A 23683-nucleotide genomic window follows, 5' to 3' on the forward strand; every position below is an offset into this window, starting at 1 on the left:
TGCATGGGAAATGTATTTTGCTGTTGCCATGGGTAACAGAATTTGGCACATGTGCTGGAGAAATTAGAGCGACTTGCAATATTTGGTACGGTACATTTGGACAGTGAAATTGCACTAAAACTAAGTGGACAGACTTGTGTGGGGGTCAACTTGATGGCACTACTGGTGGAATGCACTGGAAAAGGATAGTCTGATAATTTGTGTGCATTAAAATAAATGAGAATCACTTCAGATGAGAGCGCCCTGGAACAAGGCCGTTTATTGAAAGGGGCTATGAGACAGCACTGGTGGAGAAAGCCAAGGGTAAGGTGAGAGCACATTCCCAAATCACAGTTACTTCTGAAAAAACGGAGAGACCATTTTTTTGTATCAAGATATACCACTGCTAGCAGATATATCAAACACGTGATACATAAACATTGGCATTTTCTGCAGGAAACGGATGACATGGTGCATGTCATTAAAAAGGAGCAGGCAGCGTTTTTATTTTATATATAAAAAGCTAGTACCCTTTTATTCTGAGTACCTAAACCCTCATGTACATGTACAAAAGCTATATTGGCGAGGGGGAGACTCAATCCAAAGGTAAATAATGTTCAGGCATGTCAGGTCATTGCACTCCAACTTGCCCCAGGTGAGTGATGAATCCATGCCTCCATCTGTATACATGCAATGTATTTATTAGAGATAATAATAAAGATAATGCCATGCACTTTTGAATAGGAACCATCATCCTTTCCTTGGCTTTGCTAAGGCAATGCCACATTCCAGCTCCTGAATGTTGTACTCCATAGAAGGCATGGCTGTAATAATCAGTGATTTAAGTTCATAATATCTGAGTCAGACTATTAGCTATAATTGGTGATAATATTGTGTCAAGCAAGAAATCTATGACTGGATTATGACTTCCAACATTTTTTGTGTCCAGTCCTGGGTTTCCAAGATCATATTGTTGAACCCAAGAATATAGAATAGCAGATAAAAAAAACACTAGTTGGACAGAACTTACCTTCAGAGAGAAAGGGAAAATAAGCATTCCTTATACCCATTTCCTTATAAAATAATGTATTTTTCAATTCATATTACAAATATACAGAACATATACAAAAAATAAGTCTAGTTTTCCACAAATTCATGTCCGAAGTTCCTCATTTTCATACTCCTCCTTTTTTAAATATCGAATCTCAGATGTTTTTTTTGGATGTAATCTTCAGAAAGAGGCGCCACAAGGTCAATAAATTCCAAGAAGTTGAGATAGAGTCCGCGATCAAATGGATTCCTAAAGTGGCCCCTGTCGTCTTTCAGGTATGTGTATTTTTTCACATTTATCCTCTCATTGGTTGTGATGTTTACAAGAGCCATGTAAAGCTAGGAATAAACAAAAGTATGGTTGGAAAAAAGAATATTTTCAATTGGTGCACATTAATCTGGCCATATTGATAACTGGAAGGCACAGCTCAAATATAAACCTGGGCTTCATTGGGTACTGAGTAAGAAAAATGCTATAATATGCTATTATTACTATTATGTAAAAAATTAAAATTAATTCTGCTTCTGTATCCCCTTCCTGCACCTGTAACATTACAGGGGCCTATGTTCTCTGCACTGTCCCAAAGCTGTGTTATACTGTATGTTCATAGCTGGAGTGCTGATGCAAGCAACATATTAGTATTATTTAAGAACCTAACAAGCTCCTGTTCAAAAAGATTGCTAAAAACAAAGGATGACCTTGGGAAAGAGAATGATGGGCTGCAGAAAGATTTTAGAAAAAAACTAAATAACACTATTGTTAGCCTTGTTAAATATAGTGGTTTCCCTTTCTAGCAAATTTCTTATGTGAGTCTTCACACATGGACAGCTTAGTACAGCAGTGTACCCTGAAGCCCGGCAAATGAACTGGTAGGGGATCCCCCACCCACAAATCTTAATTACACCCCTGAGATGGTGATGCATTTTATGCATAATGCATTAAAAATACTTGGCGTCTGAATTTCATAATTTATGGGGCCCAGTGTCAACTTCCACCACCTTCAATGTATGGTGGCAGAATGGTGATGAAGTAAGTGTGAAAGTGTGAGCAGTGCTACCTTATCGGGACTACGCAACTAACTTGTGGCTAGTTAATTACACCACAAACACATTTGTACGTTACAATAGTGTCAGTGACAACATCCTTACTAAAAACATGTCTACTGTAACTTGCATTGCTAACATACACAAATTGCAGTTCATGACATTTAACAGGATCCTGTTATGATGTTGGAACTCTGGCATAAATAGCTGCATCGTGGGTAAAAATCATGGTGTTTTTTTCCCCTAAAATTCGTACAGAGTACTGCTTTGGTAAATTTGCCCTTTAAAGTTACACACTGTCTTTAGTGATTCTGCAAACGCAGACTTGGGTACTGGCAGTTTATGGGTACTGTTATGGCAACAATGAGTGGAGAGAAATGGTTGTGAAGGCGAAGGGGCAGAGTCGATAGTCCTACTACCTTCTGCTTTGTAATTGAAATTACAGATCAAACAGCTAGAGATTAACGACAGTAAAACACAGGGGGGCAATGACGGTTACGTGCATTTTGTCACCCAAAATGATAACAAATTATAAATATATATATATATATATATATATATATATATAAATTACCTAACCCTATAATACTTACACACATCACAGTCATGAGAGCTGAAATAGTACCAATAATAGAAAGAAAGAGGAAGCCCATTCCAATCAAGATGCTATTTCCAACAATGTAGAAGCAATCCCAACACAGATAGACTCCAATGAAACAGCACATGCACATGGTGGCCAGGAATCCTACAAAGAATGCTCTAGAAAGCAAACAAGAGTACATGTGGTCAGCTTTTGTTGATTTATCGTTCCGTAATAGGATCCATTTTGCCAGCCCTGTATCCTTTTATATACACACAACATTAGTTCTTTAAAATAAGCATCTGTTACAAAACACATGGAACTGTTGCCCATTACATTCCATTATGGACATACTGTAGATGCAACAAATGGGGAAAAATTGCAATTTTCATTTCACCATTTACAAGAGTGTTTGCATATACAGTATATATGCTCTCCTTTTTTACTAGTGTCTTTGTGTCAGTTGCACCCACATTAAAAGAAAAGAGCATAAAGCACAATATGCAGTGTACTCTGGTGCAATGGAGCACTATACGTCTGTCTTAAACAGTTAAAGGGATGATGTTGTTTTTATTTCTAAATTACACTGTTTGCACAGAAAATAATTCACTCTACAATATAAAATTTCATTCCTGAACCAGCAAGTGTATTTTTTTAGTTGTAATATTGGTGTGTAGGCAGCCATCTCAGGACATTTTGCCTGGTCATGTGCTTTCAGAAAGAGACAGCACTTTAGGATGGAACTGCTTTTTGGCAGGCTGTAGTTTTGTATGTAACTGAATGTGTCACAGTAGGACCTGTATTTTACTATTGAGTGCTGTTCTTAGATCTACCAGGCAGCTGTTATCTTGTGTTAGGGAGCTGCTATCTGGTTACCTTCCCATTGTTCTGTTGTTAGACTGCTGGGGGGAAAAGGGAGGGTGGTGATATCACTCCAACTTGCAGTACAGCAGTAGAGTGACTGAACTTTATCAAAGCACAAGTCATATGACATGGGGCAGCTGGGAAACTGACAATATGTCTAACCTCATGTCAGATTTCAAAATTATATATAAATAAATCTGTTTGCTCTTTTGTGAAACAGATTTCCGTGTAGAATTCTGCTGGAGCGGCGCTATTAACTGATGCGTTTTGGGGGAAAAAATGTTTTTACCATGACAGTATCCCTTTAAGTACAAGGCTTTCTGTACCATAGCCCCTGGAATTTTAATCCTGAGCCATTGCCATTGTTTATGCCAGTGCACTGTAACACTCATAAACAACTTGCTCCCAATTTATTTATTTATTAAATAAAAGCAACTGTCAAACCAGGATGAACACAACATGCATAAGCAATGGCACAGCTGAAATATGTGGGCTAACTCAATTTAGCTAAAAACTTGGAGAAGGATGTCATATTGCTTTATTGCATATTGCTTTTGGGGGTGGCATGCTGCGGCTGGGCAGCATGTCACCCCTGTGCTTCCCTGTGCCTTTGTGGCATTGCCACAAATCCAGGCGTGGTGTTTACTTAACCATAGATTAAATAGATAAGATGCTGTGTAGCCATGGGGGCAGCAATTCCAGTTGAGATAGGGCGTATTGGCACAAATAAATAGCAGATAAGCTCAGCAGAATAATGAGTTGAGAGTATTGCTACAGTACATTATATTTCAATCATTTTAAAACACTTTTGATGTTCCTTTAAATAGCCAGTCAGACAGTCTGTGAGACACTAAAATAAACCTAAAGAACAGCATCATCTGTTTGTAACCACTAGGGGTGTTGTTTTGTTTTTATATGGAATTTCCAAGTTTCTGCTGAAGCAAGCATTTCAGCAATATGATTGGTTCCACATGTATATATAAACATGCAGAGAAAAATGTTATATGCCATGAGCTATGCCTTTAACTTTATTGTGTATTTGAGAGAAAATAAACGAAAGGTAAACATTACATTTATAAATTGTATATTTTTCTTTTAACACATTCTGACAAAAAGCAGGGCCTGTCAAAAAATCAAAAGGGATTATTCTGCAACTTACACTGTACCTGTCTGCATGGAATTACATCACAAAGATCCTTAAAATATGATTGATGAAGTTTAGCCTGCACAGAGGTTATTTGGAAGTTTGGCCTTAAATGGAGCACAGATTTTCCAACACCCAGAATAATTAAACCCTTAGTGTTTATTGCTTTCTTCTACAGAGATTACGTATATTTCATGGGAAGATAATAGTTGCATTCTCTCATCCATGGATGCTGGAGCACTCAGCATTTACTTTCCAAGTAAACGTTGCTGATTATAATGTAAATCAGTGCAGGTAGAAGCTAGAAACACGAATCTAGTGGAGGTGCAGTAAATCAGCTCTATTAAATAACACTGCATTACAGTTTCTGCTGTCTTTTGGAACTTTTTTCATAGATATACAGATCCATTACATGTAATGTTCGAGACCTGGGGTTTTCTGGATAAGTGATCTAAGTTTCTGTATTTTGTATCACTGTAGCTTAAGTCGGCTTGAAGGAGAACGAAAGGCAAATTACACTTGGGGGTGCCATAAGTTAAGCACCCCCAGTGGTTATATTTACTAACCTGAAACTTGAGGCTGGTGCTCCTATCAGCATCCTGCACCGGACTGGGGTTCTTCCAGAGAGCACCACGAAGAAAACTTCTTCCTGTTTCCTCTGCCCTCTCACGGCTGCACATGCGCAATAGAGATTGAAAACTTTACCGAAAAAGCCAGCTTTTTCATTCTACTGCGCATGCGTCTGCCCTGGGAAATGTGAAAACCTAAGAATAGGATCGATCCGTGGTGCTCGCTGGAAGAACCCCAGGCTGGTTTAGATTTCTGCTGATAGGAGCACCGGCCTGGGGTGTCACATAAGTATTGTAAATATAATCACTTAGGGGTGCCTAACTTTTGGCACCCCCAATGTAAATTGCCTTTTCCTTTCAAAATCATGTAAACATTAAGGGGCAGATTTATTAAGGGCCAAATTGAAAATTCAAATTTTCTTTATGTTCAAAACTGTCCAATTCCACTAGGGAATTATCCAAACTGAGTTTGAGTTTTTTTAAAAATTAGATTTTCGAGATTTATCATACTCTGTCCCTTTAAGAATTAGAATTAGACTATTCACCCCCTAAAACCTTCCTGACATTTGATTTTTTTTCGGAGGAAAAACTCAAATCGAGTTTGGTCTATTTCGATTTGATGCTAGTTTTCGAATTTCTGAAATTTCCAAGTTGAACATATTCAATTGTTTTAATAAATAGTCGAATATTGAAATTTTGAGTAAACTCGAATTCATGTGAATTCGAAATTCGACCATTGATAAATGTGCCTCTCAGTAAACCCAATAGGATTGTTTTGCCACCAGTATGGATTCATGGAGCTTAGTTATCATCAAGTACAAGCGAATGTGTTACTATTACAGAGAAAAAAGTAATCATTTTAAAAAATTAGAATTATTTCCTTAAAATAACAAATAAAATGTTTTGCTGGCAGGGTCCTGAGATCCCTCTATTAATATAAAATGTTTAAAAGAAGTGCACCCTGTGATTATTCATTGCCGCATTAGTGATCAAACTGCTGTGTAGGCAGGAAACATTTCCAGCATCAGAGGCACTTATCTCACTCACTTTAACTCTAATGGAATCAAACTTTTTGGATCTGATAATTGGTTTGCATTTCCTATCATAATGTATCAAGACAACGTCAAACTGTATCAGACTTATTGTTATGGGAACAACTGTTATGCAATAGGTGGATTATGCTGTACCTGTTCTGCTTTCCAACATCATTGTAGATGTAAGGACAATAGTGGTCAAAGTGGGACACACATCGATTTGTGACGCGACAGTGCTTGGAACGTAGTGGCTTCACAAGATGACAAGTATGACACAGTCTGCTCAAAGGGTTTTTGCCATCTTTCCAATCATTAAAATGTACAGCCTAAAATGAACATGACAAATTGGCAAACTTTTCTTTCTCATAGATGAATGCTACTTGGACATACAGTAAATATGAAGTAGGACAATGGTACATTATTATTTAAAGTAGAAGGAAAGGTGACATCACTGGGGGTGCTAGAAGTTAGCCCAATACCCTGACCTTTCCTTCTCCTTTAAAGTTTGATATGACATAAAGATGTCAATCAAAACACAATAGTGAATTAAATGCATTATTAAAGGGATGCCTTATTTGTGTCTTTTATTGTAATTATTGTAAAATGGTATGGCTGCATATGGAAATGTAGTTGTATAACTATGGTGCTTATAACTGATGCAGAGAAAAGTGTCTAATATATAGAAATACATGAAATCACAACATGTAATGTGATAGCAACGAACACAGCACTATTAAAGGAATTGTTCAGTGTAAAAATAAAAACTGGGTATATAGTATAATAGATAGACTGTGCAAAATAAAAAATGTTTCTAATATAGTTAGTTAGCCAAAAATTTAATGTATAAAGGCTGGAGTGATTTGATTTATAACATGTCAGTCAGAACACTACTTCCTGCTTTTCAGCTCTCTTGGTTTACACTGACTGGTAACCCTGGCTACCAGGCAGTAACCAATCAGAGACTTGGGGGGGGGGCACATGGGTCATATCTGTTGCTTTTGAATCTGAGCTGAATGCTGAGGATCAATTACAAACGCACTGAACAGAAATGTACCATGTGGCCCCCCGTCAAGTCGCTGACTAACTCAGAGTTATAGAGCTGAAAAGCAGGAAGTTGGATTCTGGCTGTTTTATTAGACATCCAGTCAATCCAGCCTTTATACATTACATTTTTGCCTAACTAACTATATTAGAAACATTTTTTATTTTGCACAGTCTATCTATTTACCCAGTTTTTATTTTCACACTGAACTATTCCTTTAAAGCATGTGTAAAGGATTAAATGTTATTTCAGCAAAAGGGTTAACCATTTGACAACATAAGCAGGTTAAGAACCTGCCCTATATGTTATGTTCTCATTCTGTACCTGCTTAACAGCGTATTTATAGTCTTCTGTATCCCGAGGAAGGAAACCAGGGTCCATATAGGAAGCTTTTAAGAAGAAAGCCCACATCAGTGCATTACACAGCAGGAACATAATATGCAGCTCCCAGAGAGCATAATATGAAACAGGCACAATCTGTTCAGTGAAGGAAAACAGATTAATCAGCAATAATCAACAAATGGCATACCATACAAATACTGCAGATGTCAGCAAACAACATTCAGATTGAAAGTCCTTGTGCCACAAAATGTGTATGCGACATTTCTTAAAGGCGCGGGTCACCTTTTAAGGTTACTTTTAGTATGTTATAGAACGGCTAATTCTAAGCAACTTTTCAGTTGGCATTCATTGTTTCTTTTTTATACTTTTTGAATTATTTGCCTTCTTCTGACTCTTTCAAGCTTTCAAATGGGGTCACTGATAATATAAAGCATTTGAGTTCTTTAGAAGCAAAAAGAGCCAAAACATATCATTTAAAAACATACCTTAAAGAAATAAGTGGGATATCCCCAAAGGAATAAATTTCCATAAAAGAATAAGATGGGTCCTTTTGATTTACCTGGGCGACCAAATAGCCATGTACTGCAAAGAAAAGTGACAAACCTATTATTTCACTGCCGTTGAGAATTGGCCATATGAACTCACTGTAAACACTCAATAACAAAATAAATATTCCAGATCTGCAGGAAGTAGATGCTTAATAAAAATCATAAGGCTGCCTCCGTTGGGCAGTGCATATAGGCCCCCTTCCTCCTGCCCTCTAACTTGTGCGTTAGTTGTATATTTATAAAGACTCAGCTATGGGTAAACCTTGTGGATATAAAACAGTGATTTTTTAAATGATTTGTATTTTGGTTTACAAAAGCTAAAATCTTGAATAGCTGCTGAAATGTATTTTCCAAAATGGATATTATGTAGCCTGCTTTCTGTTCATTTAAACAAGGTGCCAGCCATTATTGGGGGGTGCTTAGTGTAAAAGTCATTGCAGATAAATTTACTGGAATCGAGATCTGTAGAGCCAGCTGTGCTGCAAGCCTAATATACTGAATGTATGCAGTTCTCTTATTCCTGGCAAGATATAAATATTTAAAAATGAATGTTGTTTAACCACAATTACGTGGTACTTTCATTATAAACTTAATGCCAGAGTTTTTGTACAATAATTTGCAGCAGGGACTTAGTCTTCATTTACTGCATTATTACTTACACAGAATTTCTCCTGAGATGTAATTTAAAAAAGATTTCACATATTTTATTTATGTCCAGTAATTAGCAACAAACGTCAAGCATAATAAAGCCCACCTCCTGTTCATTTAAATTCATAGCTTAATCAGCTGTGAAGACTTTCTTACACTAACACTCCGATGTGCTGCATATTTTATATCTTTGAATAAATATTTATGTAGACAGTTTACCTCCAGTTAAATTTAGCATGAAGCTTTTTTGATTGCACAATTGTGCTTTGTAAAAACGAGGCAATTTCCCTGGACTTTCGTCCGTTAGCCAGCTTCAAGGGGGTATTTCTGTTGTTGTCTTCACCTTCTAAATCAACATTATCCTGAAGGGAAAAGAGCATATGTTAAAGGAGACATATAGGATTGGTGAAAAGACACCTAATATTGCAGACAATAGTGTTGGTTTTACTTTGGGTTAAAAATTAATATTATCTTAAAATATAGATCCCTATAGATCTCCTACAGCCCCACCTGTGTTTCAAATGAGTGGTGGGTGTTTCCTAATGGTCCCTGCCAGAAGCACTGTAGGAGGGGGGTAGCCAATCACAGCCCTGCAGTTTACTTCCCTCCACCTAGATGCTGATTAGTTTCTATCCTACAATGCATTGTGCTGAGTTCTGCCAGCTTGACTGCACAGCGAATTCAACAAACATCAATTGAAACAGATAGGCGAGCTATTAGGATTTTGGGGGACTGTTAAAAAAAGTTTGTGTTTTCGTTTCAACAGGGAGGAGAGGGAATGGGTAGGGGATAAGAGGTTACGAGACAAACAGAAAAAAAAAATTATATACATACAGTACAAAAAACTTCCATAATGCATCTGTTGTCAATCGGTGTTATAAGTTGTATTTGGCAGTTACATATTAGATAGTTATCATAAGGTCTCACAATCAGGTCAACACATTTCATATGTATTGTTCTTGCTCTGGGTGCAGTTCCAACCATGCGGACCATATTCTGTCAAATTTTTTGGGGCACCCTCTTGCTTCATATGTCAGTTTTATATTTACCAAGGCCCTATCTACCAGTGACAGCCAATGTTGCATTGTGGGGGGTTGGGGGGCCATCCACTTCATGATTAGGGCTTTTTTCGCATAAAACAAGAGTTTTTTTTACAAGAATTCTTGTTTTAATCAAAGGGAGCATGTCTTCAACTATTCAGTTGATATATATACATATTTCTGGTGTACAGGCCCCAGGGAATGACAAGTGTCCTTGCAAATGACCCACCACTTCTGTCCAAAACCGGAAGACCTGTGGGCCTTCCCACACCGTATGACAAAATTTATCTTCTGGGCAGTGACATTTAGGACACCTGGCATCAGTAACTCCACCATATTTTTTCTTCCTGTCTGATGTGATGTACAGTTGGTGGGCGAACTTAAATTGTATGAGATGGTCTCTTAATGAGATCAGGAACCATAAATGCCATCTGTGGCCTCCTCCCAGGCATCTGGTTCCAGTGATGGAACAATTTTTAGCCATTTTCATTGAGCCTTATCAAATGGTGCGGGGAGGCAAACGATTAGTTACTTGTATATAACCTAGAAATCAACTTATCTGCCTTGGGGTCCCACAGAATTTCCTCAAACTTGGAGGTAACATACGTTATCTGGAGAGTGGAGAATTCTGTACGAAAAGCCTCTCTCAATTGCAGATACCGGAACCATTGAATCGTTTGCTGGGCTGTTGAGAGCTTCAGTTGGTCTAAGGTTGGGAATTTGGAGTCTCCAAAACACATATTTTAAGCACATTCCTTCTATATTTAAAGAGTATAATGCACTTGCAGACTCTTGTTTTTAAACAATATGTCTCCTTTAAGCATCAAATTAGGCCTTATTTACTAACTTTATGCAACTTTTAAAAATCTTTCGCTATTTTTTGTAACCATAATGCAACTTAATTTCAGAATTCTAGTGTAACTGCACAAAATTTGCTCCCACATACTGTATTGTGCTGCTTTCAATATGGCCGTCATGCAATCATGACCATTCGCATGATATTTAAGTGGTGCAAAAAAAAATAAAAATATATATATAGTGTTATGACAGCTGTCACGTGGGACATGACAAACGGCACAGTGTTATTATCATATAATTGCGTGACATCATTGTGCCGCACTTGGTGTGAAAATTCTAAATAAATAAATGCCAACGATCCAGGTTCAATGTCTGAATATATTGTCAATGGCCCTTACTGGGTTGAAGTCTTTATCAAGGAGGAAGCAGAATTCAGAAAGTCCCATACTCTGTATCCAAGGGGATACATGATACACTGAAATCGGGTATTTGGCGTCTATTTATTTAGATTTTTTCGGCAAGTACAGCGCAATGACATCACTGCACCAGTGCGGTGTCCCACACTATGGCTATGGATGTTGCCATTTTGGATGCGGCACCAAAGTGGAGAGAAGCAGCATATGGCTCCTTACACCTAGTTTTTATTTGATTACTCTTTGCAGAGAGCTGCTGTATGTGACACTTCTATGTATGGCCCCACTGACAGTTTTATTTTTTACGAACATTTTCAAAATAACCATATACTAAATCCTGGAAGGGTGAAGAGAGGTTTTGAGTAGCTATTACTATTATTTTCCCCATCACTGTTGTATATTGGGTTTGGGGTTTGGAATTATAATTTTGTGTTATTATTCCTCCAAAGCTCATATTGCACAGACAGAATGGATGTTTGAGGTGTTGAATCAATTAAACTTTGGTTTTATATTACTTATAACCCAACAGCTTTGCATTATGTCATGTACACTATTATCCAGATTTTCTACCTTTTAACCCTTATTTATTATATGACAGCTGTTTGTTATAAATTAATGAAATTAAATATTGTGCTGTATAACTTGTTGGCACAATATAAATAAATGATGATGTAGAATGTACTCACTTGTTCACATAATAGTTGGACTGTTGGAAGATTTCCACTTAATACAGCCAAGTGCAAAGGGGTCTGTAGAAAAATAAAAATCAGTTGTCATTGTATTCCATATCTCCCCTTAACCAGTTTTTAGTACATTTGGTCCGCTTTTCTTACCAGAATATATATATGTCTACAACAAAACAGGAAAAAAATATTTTCTAGGTAAGGACATAACAGATAACACAAGAGCTTGTGTTATCTGTTATGTTCTTACCTAGAAAATATTTTTTTCCTGTTTTGTTGTAGACATATATATATTCTGGTAAGAAAAGCTGAATATGTTCTCTTAAAATAGCACCGTGCAAGGGACATGGGGTCAAACCCTCCCCCAACAGGCAATGCAAAGTTTGCTAAATTTGTATACTTTAAGGCAATACACCACGGAATAAAATCGCAAATATGGCACAAATTGGCAACTACTGCTGGAGAACAAGGACTTCTGTGTTTTTGGTCATTGTTGTTTACTTGTGCCATAAGTAGAATGATTGCCATTAAAGTAATGGGAAGCAACTTGAGAATAGTACTGTAGTTTTGTCTCACTTGCCTATGTATACCCACAAAAAGGTTATATCTGGTAAGGTTTTTGTAAAGAAAGTATCTGCTTTTATGATGCTTTCATTGCTCTGCTAATAGAGAAAGTGCAGTGGTACAGGGAAGCCCAGAATCTCTGTCTACTGATATCTTTTGTCACTAAAAGCACATCTGACGTTCCTATCAGATTTCCATTTGGCAGCCTGATTATTTCTGTATTCCATATATGAAATGAGAATGGTTTGAAGTAACTATAAAGGTTATGGATATGACAAGCCATGAGCTAATTACAGATTAACCAACACCCAATAAATTATACAGTGCAAGTAATAAACACCCTATTATGCACACAGGGCTCAGTTAACCAGTGCTAACAAATGCTACATTGACTATATAAAGCATATAATCAAATCATTTGGTGCTATGTACTGTAGTAGCCAAAGTTATATCTAGAACACCTAGAAAGTAGTAGTTCTAGTGTATAGTTGGAATTATGAAAGTAAACATCTGACTGGCTGCTCTTAGCTAAGTTATACATTGCCTGCATTTTGTGTAACCCTAAACACTGTGCTGTATTAATATTAATTAAGATTGATTGATTAAGATCTGCAAACTGTGCATTGTCCATGTTCCATTTATCAGTCTGAAATAATATTATATAGTACTACATGCATAAATATTTTCTGCACTACTGCTTTTTTTGATTGCTTAAAAGTGCTCTAATGAATATAATGAACACTAATCAGCTGCAAAATTGGTTTTAGAAAGGAATTCAAATAATCTGCCTATTACCAGTGGGAATTAATGAGTGCTCTCAATGTTCTGCTCAAATAATGTGCAGCTCATATAAATGCAGGCTCATGTTTGACTTTGCAATTTGTCTGTGCAAAAATGCATGCTTTTAGGCAGTGGCTGTCAGCGCACCAAGAAGTAGGAACGGATGGGAATGTATCAGCACGCTACTGACTCAGTACAAACTGTTTAAAAAGATATATTTTACAGGTTATTTTATAACCTTCTGCTTCTATTTGGAGCCCATGTAATAAGATTACTAAGATTAATAAGATCACTACTCCCTTGTAACTCTTTGTTCTTACAATGCACAAAATCCATAAATAATTTATAAACCATGCTTAGTTATGTCATTGGTTATAATCGGAGCTTAGTGATGTCATTTCTGTCACATGACACTGAAACGATTGTATTATAATAAATGAAGTACCCCCTGTTGCAAAATATAAGGGTATTAGAAGTCACCTCGGAGTTCCATGACCTTCGTCCTCAAGCTTTTACATGACCATGGTCACTTATAATATCCTTAGTGCTTCGTGATGTTATCAATTATAATTGCTGCTTAGTGATGTCAGTTGTGTCACATGACTAATTTTTTGTACCTCTACTAGGAATGTATTATAATTAGGGATGCACCGAATCCAGGATTCGGTTCGGGATTCGGCCAGGATTCGGCCTTTTGTAGCATGATTCAGATTCGGCGGAATCCTTCTGCCTGGCCGAACCGAATCCAAATCCTAATTTACATATGCAATTTATGGGCAGGGAGGGAAATTGCATGACTTTTTGTCACAAAACCAGGAAGTAAAAAATGTTTTCCCCTTCTTACCCCTAATTTGCATATGCAAACTAGGATTCGGATTCGGTTAGGTATTCGGCCAAATCTTTCACGATGGATTTGGGGGTTCGGCCAAATCCAAAATAGTGGATTCGGTGCATCCCTAATTATAATTGGGTTGTATGGCTCAAATAAAAGCAGTTGTACATACTTTGAGACTTCTACTATCCTTAACTTTTGCAATATACATTAAACAAATATATGATACACATATAGAATCTATTATAGGAATGCTTGGGACATGGGGTTTTCCTTATAACGGGTCTTTCTGTAATTTGGATCTCCATAACTTGTCTGCTAAAAAAAACTATTAAATATTTAATTAACCCTGCTTATGATTCTGAATAAGGGATCCCATATATGTATATGGCAAGTGGTATATCACACCATGCATTATTATACCTCTATGAAGACTGAGGCAGATAATAACTTTACAGTTCCTTACAACAAATGCAGTAAATATTACCTTGTGTATAACATGTGTGACAGGTAATAACAAAAGCACTTTTTTAATAGACAGTTAAAAGTACTTTTCCATTGTGTACCAAAATGAATGTCTGGCTTACCTGCCCAAAATTATCTGTCTGCCGTGGATTGCAGCCAGAGTATATAAGTAGGTGAGCCAATTCACAGTGACCTATATGAAAAATATATATATTACAACTGGGATTAAAATATGCAACTAGCACTTACTTTTTGACCTCTGCATATTTTATAGTGCAAAAGGTGCCTTATTGTACAATCCTTTATCAATTTTGACCAGAACAGTTTGTTTGGTCTAGTCTGTGATCACACCACAAATAACTTCCAGCCCCCTTTAAAACTGTGGCCTGGGAGTTATAGATCAACATCAGCTGGGTCATGGGAGTTGTGGAGCCACCACAGCTGAAGAGCTTAGTGTTACCAGGCCCACTTTTAAGGAAAAACTGAGTTCCATGGCACACATACTTATCACCTTGAGTGCCAGAGACTGTTTAAATCCAATTCATGCATGAGCCCTGACAACACTTGCTACATTTACTCCACCTCCCATTTTTAGCTCTCCTCAGACAATTGTTTCCTGGAAAAGCACTAAGTCATTTTTTTCCTGCCTACTAAGGGAAAACAGATATTCTGCATCCTGCACATAACGTGCAGTTGGGAAATGTCATTCCACCAAATATAGGTCCTTAATTATTCAGAATAAATACTGAATGCCACTCAGATTAATTTGAATAAAACTGAACTGGCATTAATTACAGTTAATGCAATTAATTTATGACAGCTGCAGATATCTTTTCATTGTCAAATGTATCATTATAATATGCCTTTTTACTGTGTATGATATACTTGTATGGGCAGATTTATTTTTTTATTAAAAAATCCCAAATGAAATGGATTATATCTGATTATCAGCACTAAGGACACAATTCCTGTATAAACAATTTCTTGTCTGTGTTGTATTATACTAAATTTGATCATATTGTATATAAATGTATACTGCTCTTTTAAGGCAAAACAATTAAATCCTATTTTTACTTTCTTTGATGAAAAAGAAACTTATCTCCAATAAACTTTAATTAAAAAATGTCTACCATTTTTATAAGAAACCTGACCATATGCAGTGAAATTCCCACTTCATTGCACTTGCTCTTACTCCTGCAGAGAGGAAACGGACCCTAACTGTAGAGCAGTTGGCATTTGTGTAGAGATTTGTAGTGGATTTTATTTTTGCCTTTACATCCCCTTTAATGTTTCCAACTCCAGTGGCAGGGACAAAGATCATGGAGCCAGATAAAATGGGATTCTCATTGAAGGATTATTTTGCTGCAGCCACTGGTTCTGCACAGTTGGAGAAAGTTTGTATTAGATTACATGACAACACAGCAACCAGTGCAGTCTGCATATTCTGATTATTAATCAGTCTTGTTGTATTGGCTTCTATGGCAGATATTATTAGACTTGTGCTGTTTTGATAATTAATGACAATCCCTATGCAGCCCAGACCACACTGAGCATGTGCACAGTCTTGGTCTTGCAAAGATGTTTAACATAGTTACAAGATGGTGACCCCCTGTGGCCAACTTTGAAAGCATAACTCATTTGTTTTATTAGGCCGTGGTGCAGTAAGTTCATGTTTATATTTAGTATGCAAAATACAGCATTTCTTGCATTATTTATTTTAGACTTTAGTTCCCCTTTAAGGAGCATTTTGCTCAAGCTCTCAGTCCTGAAGAAGATATCAGATGATTTTGAATGTTTGATACCATCCTGTATTTATATGATGACAACATACCCTTAAATGCTGCCCAGTGCAAGGCGTTGTCTCCCTCAGAATCACACAAGTTGATCTTTGCGCCTTTTCCTATTAGAAAGCAACACAATGCTGTTTGTCCATACTGAGCCGCTGTAATTAAAGGAGTGCAGCCCTTCTTATCTTCTACATCCAGTGATACACCTGCTTTCAGAAGAATGTCTACAACAGCAACAGAGCCACTGACAGCAGCCCAGTGAATGGGGCGCTGCCCCAACTCAGCCTGGCTTGGTGTATCCACAGGTCCTTTACAATCCACAAAGAACTCCATCAGTTCAATAGATCCTGTAAGAGCAGCCCAATGTACAGGGGTGTGCCCCTTTTCATCGTAACACTCCAGGACAGCGCAGCTTTCTGTCTCAAGTATATGCTGGCATTTCTTTATATTTCTGTAAAATAGAAGTCATAGTTAGAAACAACTTTATATCATAGAAAGGATGTATATCTGCCCCAATGCGAACAACAATGATCAGCACTAGCGATGAGCCAAAAATTTTGCCATGTACAGATTCTCTGCAAATATCCGTGTTTTGCTAGCGAAAGTTTTCGTGAAACTGCTTAAATAATTCACTTCACTGCTTGTTTTGCTTTGTGCGATAATACAAAAATTACGCATGACAAAAAAAGATGCGCAACAAAGAAAAAAGATGCACGACAAACGCATACGTCATTTTATCCTTCCCTCTCTTTTCATTTGAATCAAAGGGTTCTGAGCCGTCCCACTATGTAAATAAGGGCATACACATATGTATATTGTTTGTTTTAATATGGGATACAAAGCACCCAGTAATTATCTATTATTATTAATTGTTAGTTATAGTGTAGTAGTAGATACCATTACCAGTCGACCAGATGTAATGTCAAAAAACACAGACATGTTTTTAAGAAATCGGCAACATGGGAGCCTCTTTTTCTATTGAAAAGCAGTTGTAGCATAGTGAATAGGAGGTTCTCTAACAATGCAGGGCATATGTGTAGGAGTATACTGAGCGAAAAATACATGTGATGTTGCCCTCCAAGAGGAGAAACAAGATGTCAGGAAAATATGCGTGACAAAGTAAGTTTTGCAAATTTTGTGGTGAAACAGGACAGTTTTGGTCATCTTTGTTCAGGCCCAGCTTTTTACATGTAATCATTTTAGAGTACATATTCATAAATACATGTATTAAGGCTAGTGACAGATACCACATAGATATGCCAGTGGAGAAAAAGCTGTTCTGCTACTGGGTAGTTTTTTTTTTTTGGAGTAGAAACATAAAACTATGTGTGCATGCTGATAGGCTGAAGCCATGCCTTCAGTGACACACACACAACAAAGGGCTGATGGCAGAGCTATACCAGTGGAGAAAAGGCTATGTGTACCATTGTCCTTAAGGCCAATGAAAGCCAAATTCTATAGGGGGCACCAGTTTTGTACCCCCCACTGACTCTTAAACCTCAATGGAACTGTCTAAACTGTGCAGTGTCAGACTGGGGTGTCCAGGACCCACCGGGTCTCCCACCTCAGGGGCCCCTCACCCCTGTTGCTAAGTTGTCAGCCAGCTAAGACCAAGGGGTGCATCCCCCCCCTCCGCATCACCTATTGTTGTGGTGCAGAAATTTACATTTAGGGGTTATTTATCAAAGTTTGAATTTTAGTGTTATGTTAACTTTTTTAGACCTTGAATGAACTCACTACTTGAATGGTTTCTTATTTGAGAAAAAACTGAAATGGAAAAAACTCGAATCAACAAGTTCAGGGTTAATAATTCAAAAGCTAGTTATTGCTGTTTTTCGGAGAAAAAACCCCCCGAATTGCTCAAACTGATTGAATTTTCGGGTAAAACCCTCCGAAAACATCATGAAGGCTATTAACATGTTCAAATGGTTCAAGGGACCTCTGTCTTTGACTTCTACATGACCTCGACAGGTTTTACATGGTGTATTTTCGAATTCTGTCTATTTCCAGGGTTGGGATATAACAAAACTCAAAAAATGCGAGTTATTTTAAAATTAAAAAAAATATTTTTGACCAAAAAAACCCCCTTCAAAAACTTTAATTTTTTTTGTGGAAAACACAACTCAAACCTTAAATCTGTCCCTTAAAAATTCTAGTTTTTTTAAGCTGAAAACGCTCAAAGTCTGACAGGGATCTGGCCTGGGTCGGTGGGGCCCACTAGGTTTTTTACAGGTGTCTAGATGGCCCAGTCCAACCCTGAAACTGTGAATGTACCCAGGATCGGACTGGAGCATTAGTGGCCCACCGGGGCTGCAACACGATGGGCCTTCCAGGCAGTCACCGGGGGTCCCAACCCGACTTCTAAACTCCCACCCCTACACCCCACATACTCTAATGCACATGCGTGAATGACAGTGTGCTGGGGCACAAGATCTTTTCTTGCTGCCGAAATGGTACAGAATCTTCTAGGGCTGCTATAGTTAATATGTGTAAATGTTTTTAGGCCACTTTCTAGTCCTTTAATCTCCTATATCTTACAAAGAATCATCAGCCCGTTGTAGTTAATATTTGGACCCCTCAAGTGCCAGAATACTTGCATTCTTAGATGATATTTTCATCTGCTCTTGAAAAATGTTGTAAGGGAGTACTCTGCTTTATTTGTGCTTTGTTGTATCATTTGGAAACGCACAGTTTCTCTTGACTATTTTCCCATGGTTATTCTTGGCTATTATGCAGCCAGATGTAATGACATTCACTTACACTTCTGAGTCCCTTAAAGTTAAGCCACTAAGACCCATATGTAATAAAAGGCACTAAGTTTGCCCAGGAGCAGTAACCCATAGCAACCATAGCAAAAAGTTTTTTTTACATACTTTTATTTTACGTTATTCTCTGTTGAATCTCTGTTATAAACTGGCACTTGCCAATAATTAGACATATGTTTTGTATTACCTTTGGTTGCTGAGAGATGTAAGCAAAGGGTATACTGTATATCCAAACACGTTTTTCCTGTAGTGCTATTATGTTTTTAAAGACACACCCACTGTTGCCTGAATGCAAGATCTAGCCCTATAAAAATGCACATTTGGTAGCACAGCACCTTTGTCAGATACTCAGAATCTCTTGTATATCTCAATCTATTAAGTGGGCAAACTTCACATTGAGAAATGCATTTAGTATTAGTTGGAAGGAGATTTCACATGAAAAAAAATTTACAAGGCAACCTTTTTGAATTAAAACATAACAAAGTGGTAAAAAGGTGATACTAAGATACTAAGAACTAAGATAATCATCGCAAGCTTTCAGAACATTTTAGTTCCTTTTTCAAGCTGATTAAAAAAGGGAAAAAAAGGAACTAAGAGCTTGCTATGATTATCTTAGTTAGCCAATAACGGTATCACCTTTATACCACTTTGTTATTTTTTATTTCAAATGGGTTGCCCTGTAACATTTTTACAACAACTTTACCTGCAACATCAAGAAACTGAAATACTAAAAAGCACTCTGTTTTTATCCTGAAAATATCCAATTTCAGTGCAGTGTGATTATCGTCTCATGTAGAAATGCACTAGAGACACCCCTCCTGTTATTAAGGCTGGCAATGATAACCCACTTACAACTCTCCTTATATAGTATTTCTCATTCCTAACACATTAGTCCTATGGCCAGTATGGCTACACATCCAGCAGAGCCGTAGCTCACTTATGATACAAATGTACTAGCACAGTAAATGTGACAGAGAAACATTTGGGCCTGATTTATGTCCTTCTTTGTACAATTTCATTTCCAGAATTATCCAGGGATACAGTGCACGGTTGGGTAAAAGCCCAGGACATGTGGTGTACAGTTCTATTAACATAGCAGCCTTCAGTTGTCACTGAGCCCACAATGCACATGAACTGCTAACTGTTTTAACTCCCAAGAACTGGGATACAGAGGCAATGTGACAAAATTCACACTAAAATATGTGCTATTTGTTAAACTCCAGTAGCTCTCCTTTACCCCGCTTTATTGTAAGAGATAACTCCAAGGGAATGGAAATTTAACATCTCATAGAAAGATTGTAAACTTGCCAACCATATGTTTTCTGCCTATACACCAGAGTTGTTAAACTACCACAGTCAACTTCTCCCCCAATGCGGCAATTGTAGCTCTCCAGCTGTAGAGTCACAGACAAAATATTATCTCACTGAATGTGTGAATTAATGGAAGGTGCAAATACTTGCTCTTTTTAGGGTGGAACCCTACTCTATATCAACACTGGCTGTCAAGAATACGAAACAGAAGGAAGGTTGTGAGGCATTAACCCTTATTTCTTTTTGGCTGTGTGTGCAAAAACTATAAGCTTCATTTACAAATGCACGTTCAGTTTTGCATCTATTTTAGTGCTTTGCACTTGTGCAGTGGAGTAACTTTGTGGGCCCCATTCCGCCTGCAGAATTTTTGCCTCCTTAGGGTCACCTCAGATTTCACATATGTTGAGGGTCAGCCACACCCTCTCTCTATAGAGAAAGCAGTCCCTGGGCCCCCAAGACATCGGGCTGTCTTCCTCTATAGTTGTGCCTCTGCACTTGTGTTCAGGCAGGAGTATTACTGCTGGACGACCCAAGGGATATATAAGGACCAATGGAGAGTGTTAAGCTGTTTCAATTATACTATATATATATATATATATATATATATATATATATATAATCTATACTAATAAGAAATATCTTATTCCCAAAGTTTAAAATGTATTTTCTCTGGTAGTTATTCTTTTTTTGGGGGGTAACTTTCACATACCCCAATTGCCTGTACATCCAGAATTATGGAAAATAACTTATTTTTCTTCCACGGGCAGACAATTTTTTTGAGGGGGGCAAAGTCATCAACTGAAAGCAACCTGTTTTTATAGGTGCTAAGGTAATTTCAGTTATGTAGGAAATTTATTTATTGACAAAGCCCATAAAGTCTCTTGTAGCTTTCATAATTGTGTACCTAGGGGGTGCTTTTAAAGTAGAGAGCCCACGTCGCTTGGCATGGCGTTGAGAGGTTGTAGAAGTTGCCAGATGGTAGAGAAATTGGCCCGCTACCCCAGGTAACCCACCGCTGGGGCAGTTGGTTGATTCAAACGTGCCAGACCAGCGGGTAAACCAACAGGTTTCCGGCCAACCTGCACATCACTGCATAGAACATCTCAGCTAGAATACCAATATCACATTCATTAATTATCTTATAAAGTGGTCACAACCAACCTTTGGTGGGTAAATCAAAGAGGTTGGGAATCATACACTTAGGGGCAAATTTACTTAAGGTCGAATACCGAGGGTTAATTAACCCTCGATATTCGACTGCTGAATATCGAAGTCGAAGGATTTACCGCAATTCGTTCGATTGAACGAAAAATCGTTCGATTGGGATGATTCTAACCCATCGATCGAATGATTTTTCTTCGACCCAAAAAAGATGGCAAAGCCTACGGGGACCTTCCCCATAGGCTAACATTGGCCTCGGTAGGTTTTAGGTGGCAATCTAGGGGGTCGAAGTTTTTTTTAAAAGAGACAGTACTTCGACTATCGAATGGTCGAATAGTCAAACGATTTTTAGTTCCAATCGTTCGATTCGAAGTTGAAGTCGGGTGCTGTTCTGCAAACAAAGGTTAAACGTTCTTCAATACATATTCCAGTCTGCCGTTCAGACCACTACATGGTTTCGAAGGTTGAAGTAGCCTATTCGATAGTCGAAGTAGCCAAAAAAAACCATTTGAAATTCAAAGTTTTTTTTTTCCCTCTATTCCTTCACTCGAGCTAAGTAAATGGGCCCCTTAGGCAGAAATTGTCTGCTATTGTGCTTTTTATTTTTGTCCACACATGTGGACAAAAATAAAAAGAACAATAACAGACAATTTCTGCCTAAAGCTGGCCATAGACTCAAAGATCCGCTCGTTTTGCGAAATCGCCAAATGAGCGGTTCTTTCCCCGATATGTCACTAACGGGATGGCTATATCGGGGGTAATCCAAGGGGCTCCGACGGGTCGTCGGTTAAAAATCATACCTTCCCGATCGATATCGTGGCCAGATATTGATCGGGAAGACCCTCAGAAACCCCCATACAAGGGCAGATAAGCTGTCAAATTGGTCCAAACGACCGATATCTGCAGCTTTATCTGCCCGTGTATGGCCACCTTAAGTGTATGATTCCCAACCTCTTTGATTTATCTATACAATACTTGGATGCCTTGGACGGAGTATCCGGGGAACCACTACACGGACAACATTTGGCTTAAACTGCAGCTGACTGTGAGCAATTACACAAGTCAACCTTTTGTGGGCACATAGTGAATATACTGGGGCTGCTGGTGCAGTGACAGCAAAACTCATGTGGCTACATGATCATCTTAAAGTTACTATATAGGAAGTCAATCCCAGGTGAAAGCAGATGGGACTTCTGCATCCACAGAAATCAGAATAAATCATGTTACATTGCATTCAGCACAACTGTACTGAACAGTTTCACATGGTACACATTACAGCCAATACATTTCACCCCTATTTGAACAGAAAACTCCGGAGGGGGGGGGCAGCTGTGCCTCTCTATGGATGTCTATGTTTCCTTCCTGTTCCTGATAAGTTTGCTACCAATACAGACAGGGAGGCTAAGTCCTCATTTGAGCTGATGACAGTTACCATGTGGAGCAGGATTCTGGTTTGTTGACATGTAGACAGCCAAAGCATGAGCATGACAATCCTTTCAGCATTCATTGTGCAATGATAAGTTCTGATTGCTAAACCTTTATATTATCAGTTTCTGTAAGAAAGAACTTGCAACCTGTGTGTCATCATGGCAAGTATAGCAAATGTGTTGTAAATCCTATTGCCCCCCATGCATGAGTTGTTCCCTTAATGACTTCACTCACCCTTCTTTTACAGCGTGAAAGATCTGCCAATTGCAGATGTGGGTCATACACTTGACATCAGAAGTGGTGGCTTCACAGCTTGTGGGCTTCATGTGCCGGGGGGCCAGCACTCCTCCTGTTCCACCAGCCCAGTCCTTGGCCATCATGTGCTGCAGGGAATCACTGGCTCCTGCTGGGACAGTGCTGTACCGGCTAAGCCTGAAGAGAGGACGAGACGCAGATTGTATCATCTCCCTCCTCCTGTCTGGGAACAGCCCCTCTCTCTGCCTCTGCCCTCAGCTGCTCTTTTCTGTGAAACTTACAGATAGAACTTACAGATAGACTTAGCATGTGCTGCTTGGGAATCTGAATGGCAGCTCCACCACACAAGGTGTCAGTGTTGGAAGCACTTTTGTCTCCCAGGGAGACACATCACATGGCAACCACTACTGTACTGTCTGTACACACAATGGGACACTATACTGTGTGTGTGCAACAACAATTCTATTTACTGGCATTTCACTGTTTGTCACACACACATAGGTAATGTGGAATGACTGGATTTGCAGGATGCGGTTCAAACTACCAATTGAAGGTTA

At 38.2% G+C, this 23683-nt stretch overlaps 1 protein-coding gene across 1 annotated transcript; it reads right to left on the reverse strand.

The window, feature by feature from the left end:
* Positions 1-660: 660 nt before the first annotated feature.
* On the reverse strand, positions 661-23520 carry LOC108699681 (probable protein S-acyltransferase 23). Its single transcript, XM_018231863.2, has 10 exons — positions 23106-23520; positions 16251-16657; positions 14542-14612; positions 11782-11844; positions 9064-9206; positions 8134-8230; positions 7631-7783; positions 6418-6590; positions 2667-2832; positions 661-1368 (listed from the first exon to the last, which is right to left on the reverse strand). Exons 1-10 carry the CDS (start codon positions 23333-23335, stop codon positions 1171-1173), a joined length of 1701 nt encoding a protein of 566 aa, XP_018087352.1. The 5' UTR covers positions 23336-23520; the 3' UTR covers positions 661-1170.
* Between the last annotated feature and the right edge of the window lie 163 nt (positions 23521-23683).

The sequence above is a fragment of the Xenopus laevis genome, chromosome 1L (assembly GCF_017654675.1).
Source record: "Xenopus laevis strain J_2021 chromosome 1L, Xenopus_laevis_v10.1, whole genome shotgun sequence".
In the NCBI taxonomy this organism is placed as follows: domain Eukaryota; kingdom Metazoa; phylum Chordata; class Amphibia; order Anura; family Pipidae; genus Xenopus; species Xenopus laevis.

Bases quoted from the DNA above. Each gene is read 5' to 3' on its own strand.
- LOC108699681 (XM_018231863.2), bottom strand. From the start codon at position 23,335: ATGATACAATCTGCGTCTCGTCCTCTCTTCAGGCTTAGCCGGTACAGC. The intron at 11,845-14,541 runs GTAAGCCAGACA...ATTTTTCTACAG, and splicing joins AGACAGATAATTTTGGGCAG to ACCCCTTTGCACTTGGCTGT. The intron at 6,591-7,630 runs GTACAGAATGAG...TGTTCATTTTAG, and splicing joins ATAAATACGCTGTTAAGCAG to GCTGTACATTTTAATGATTG.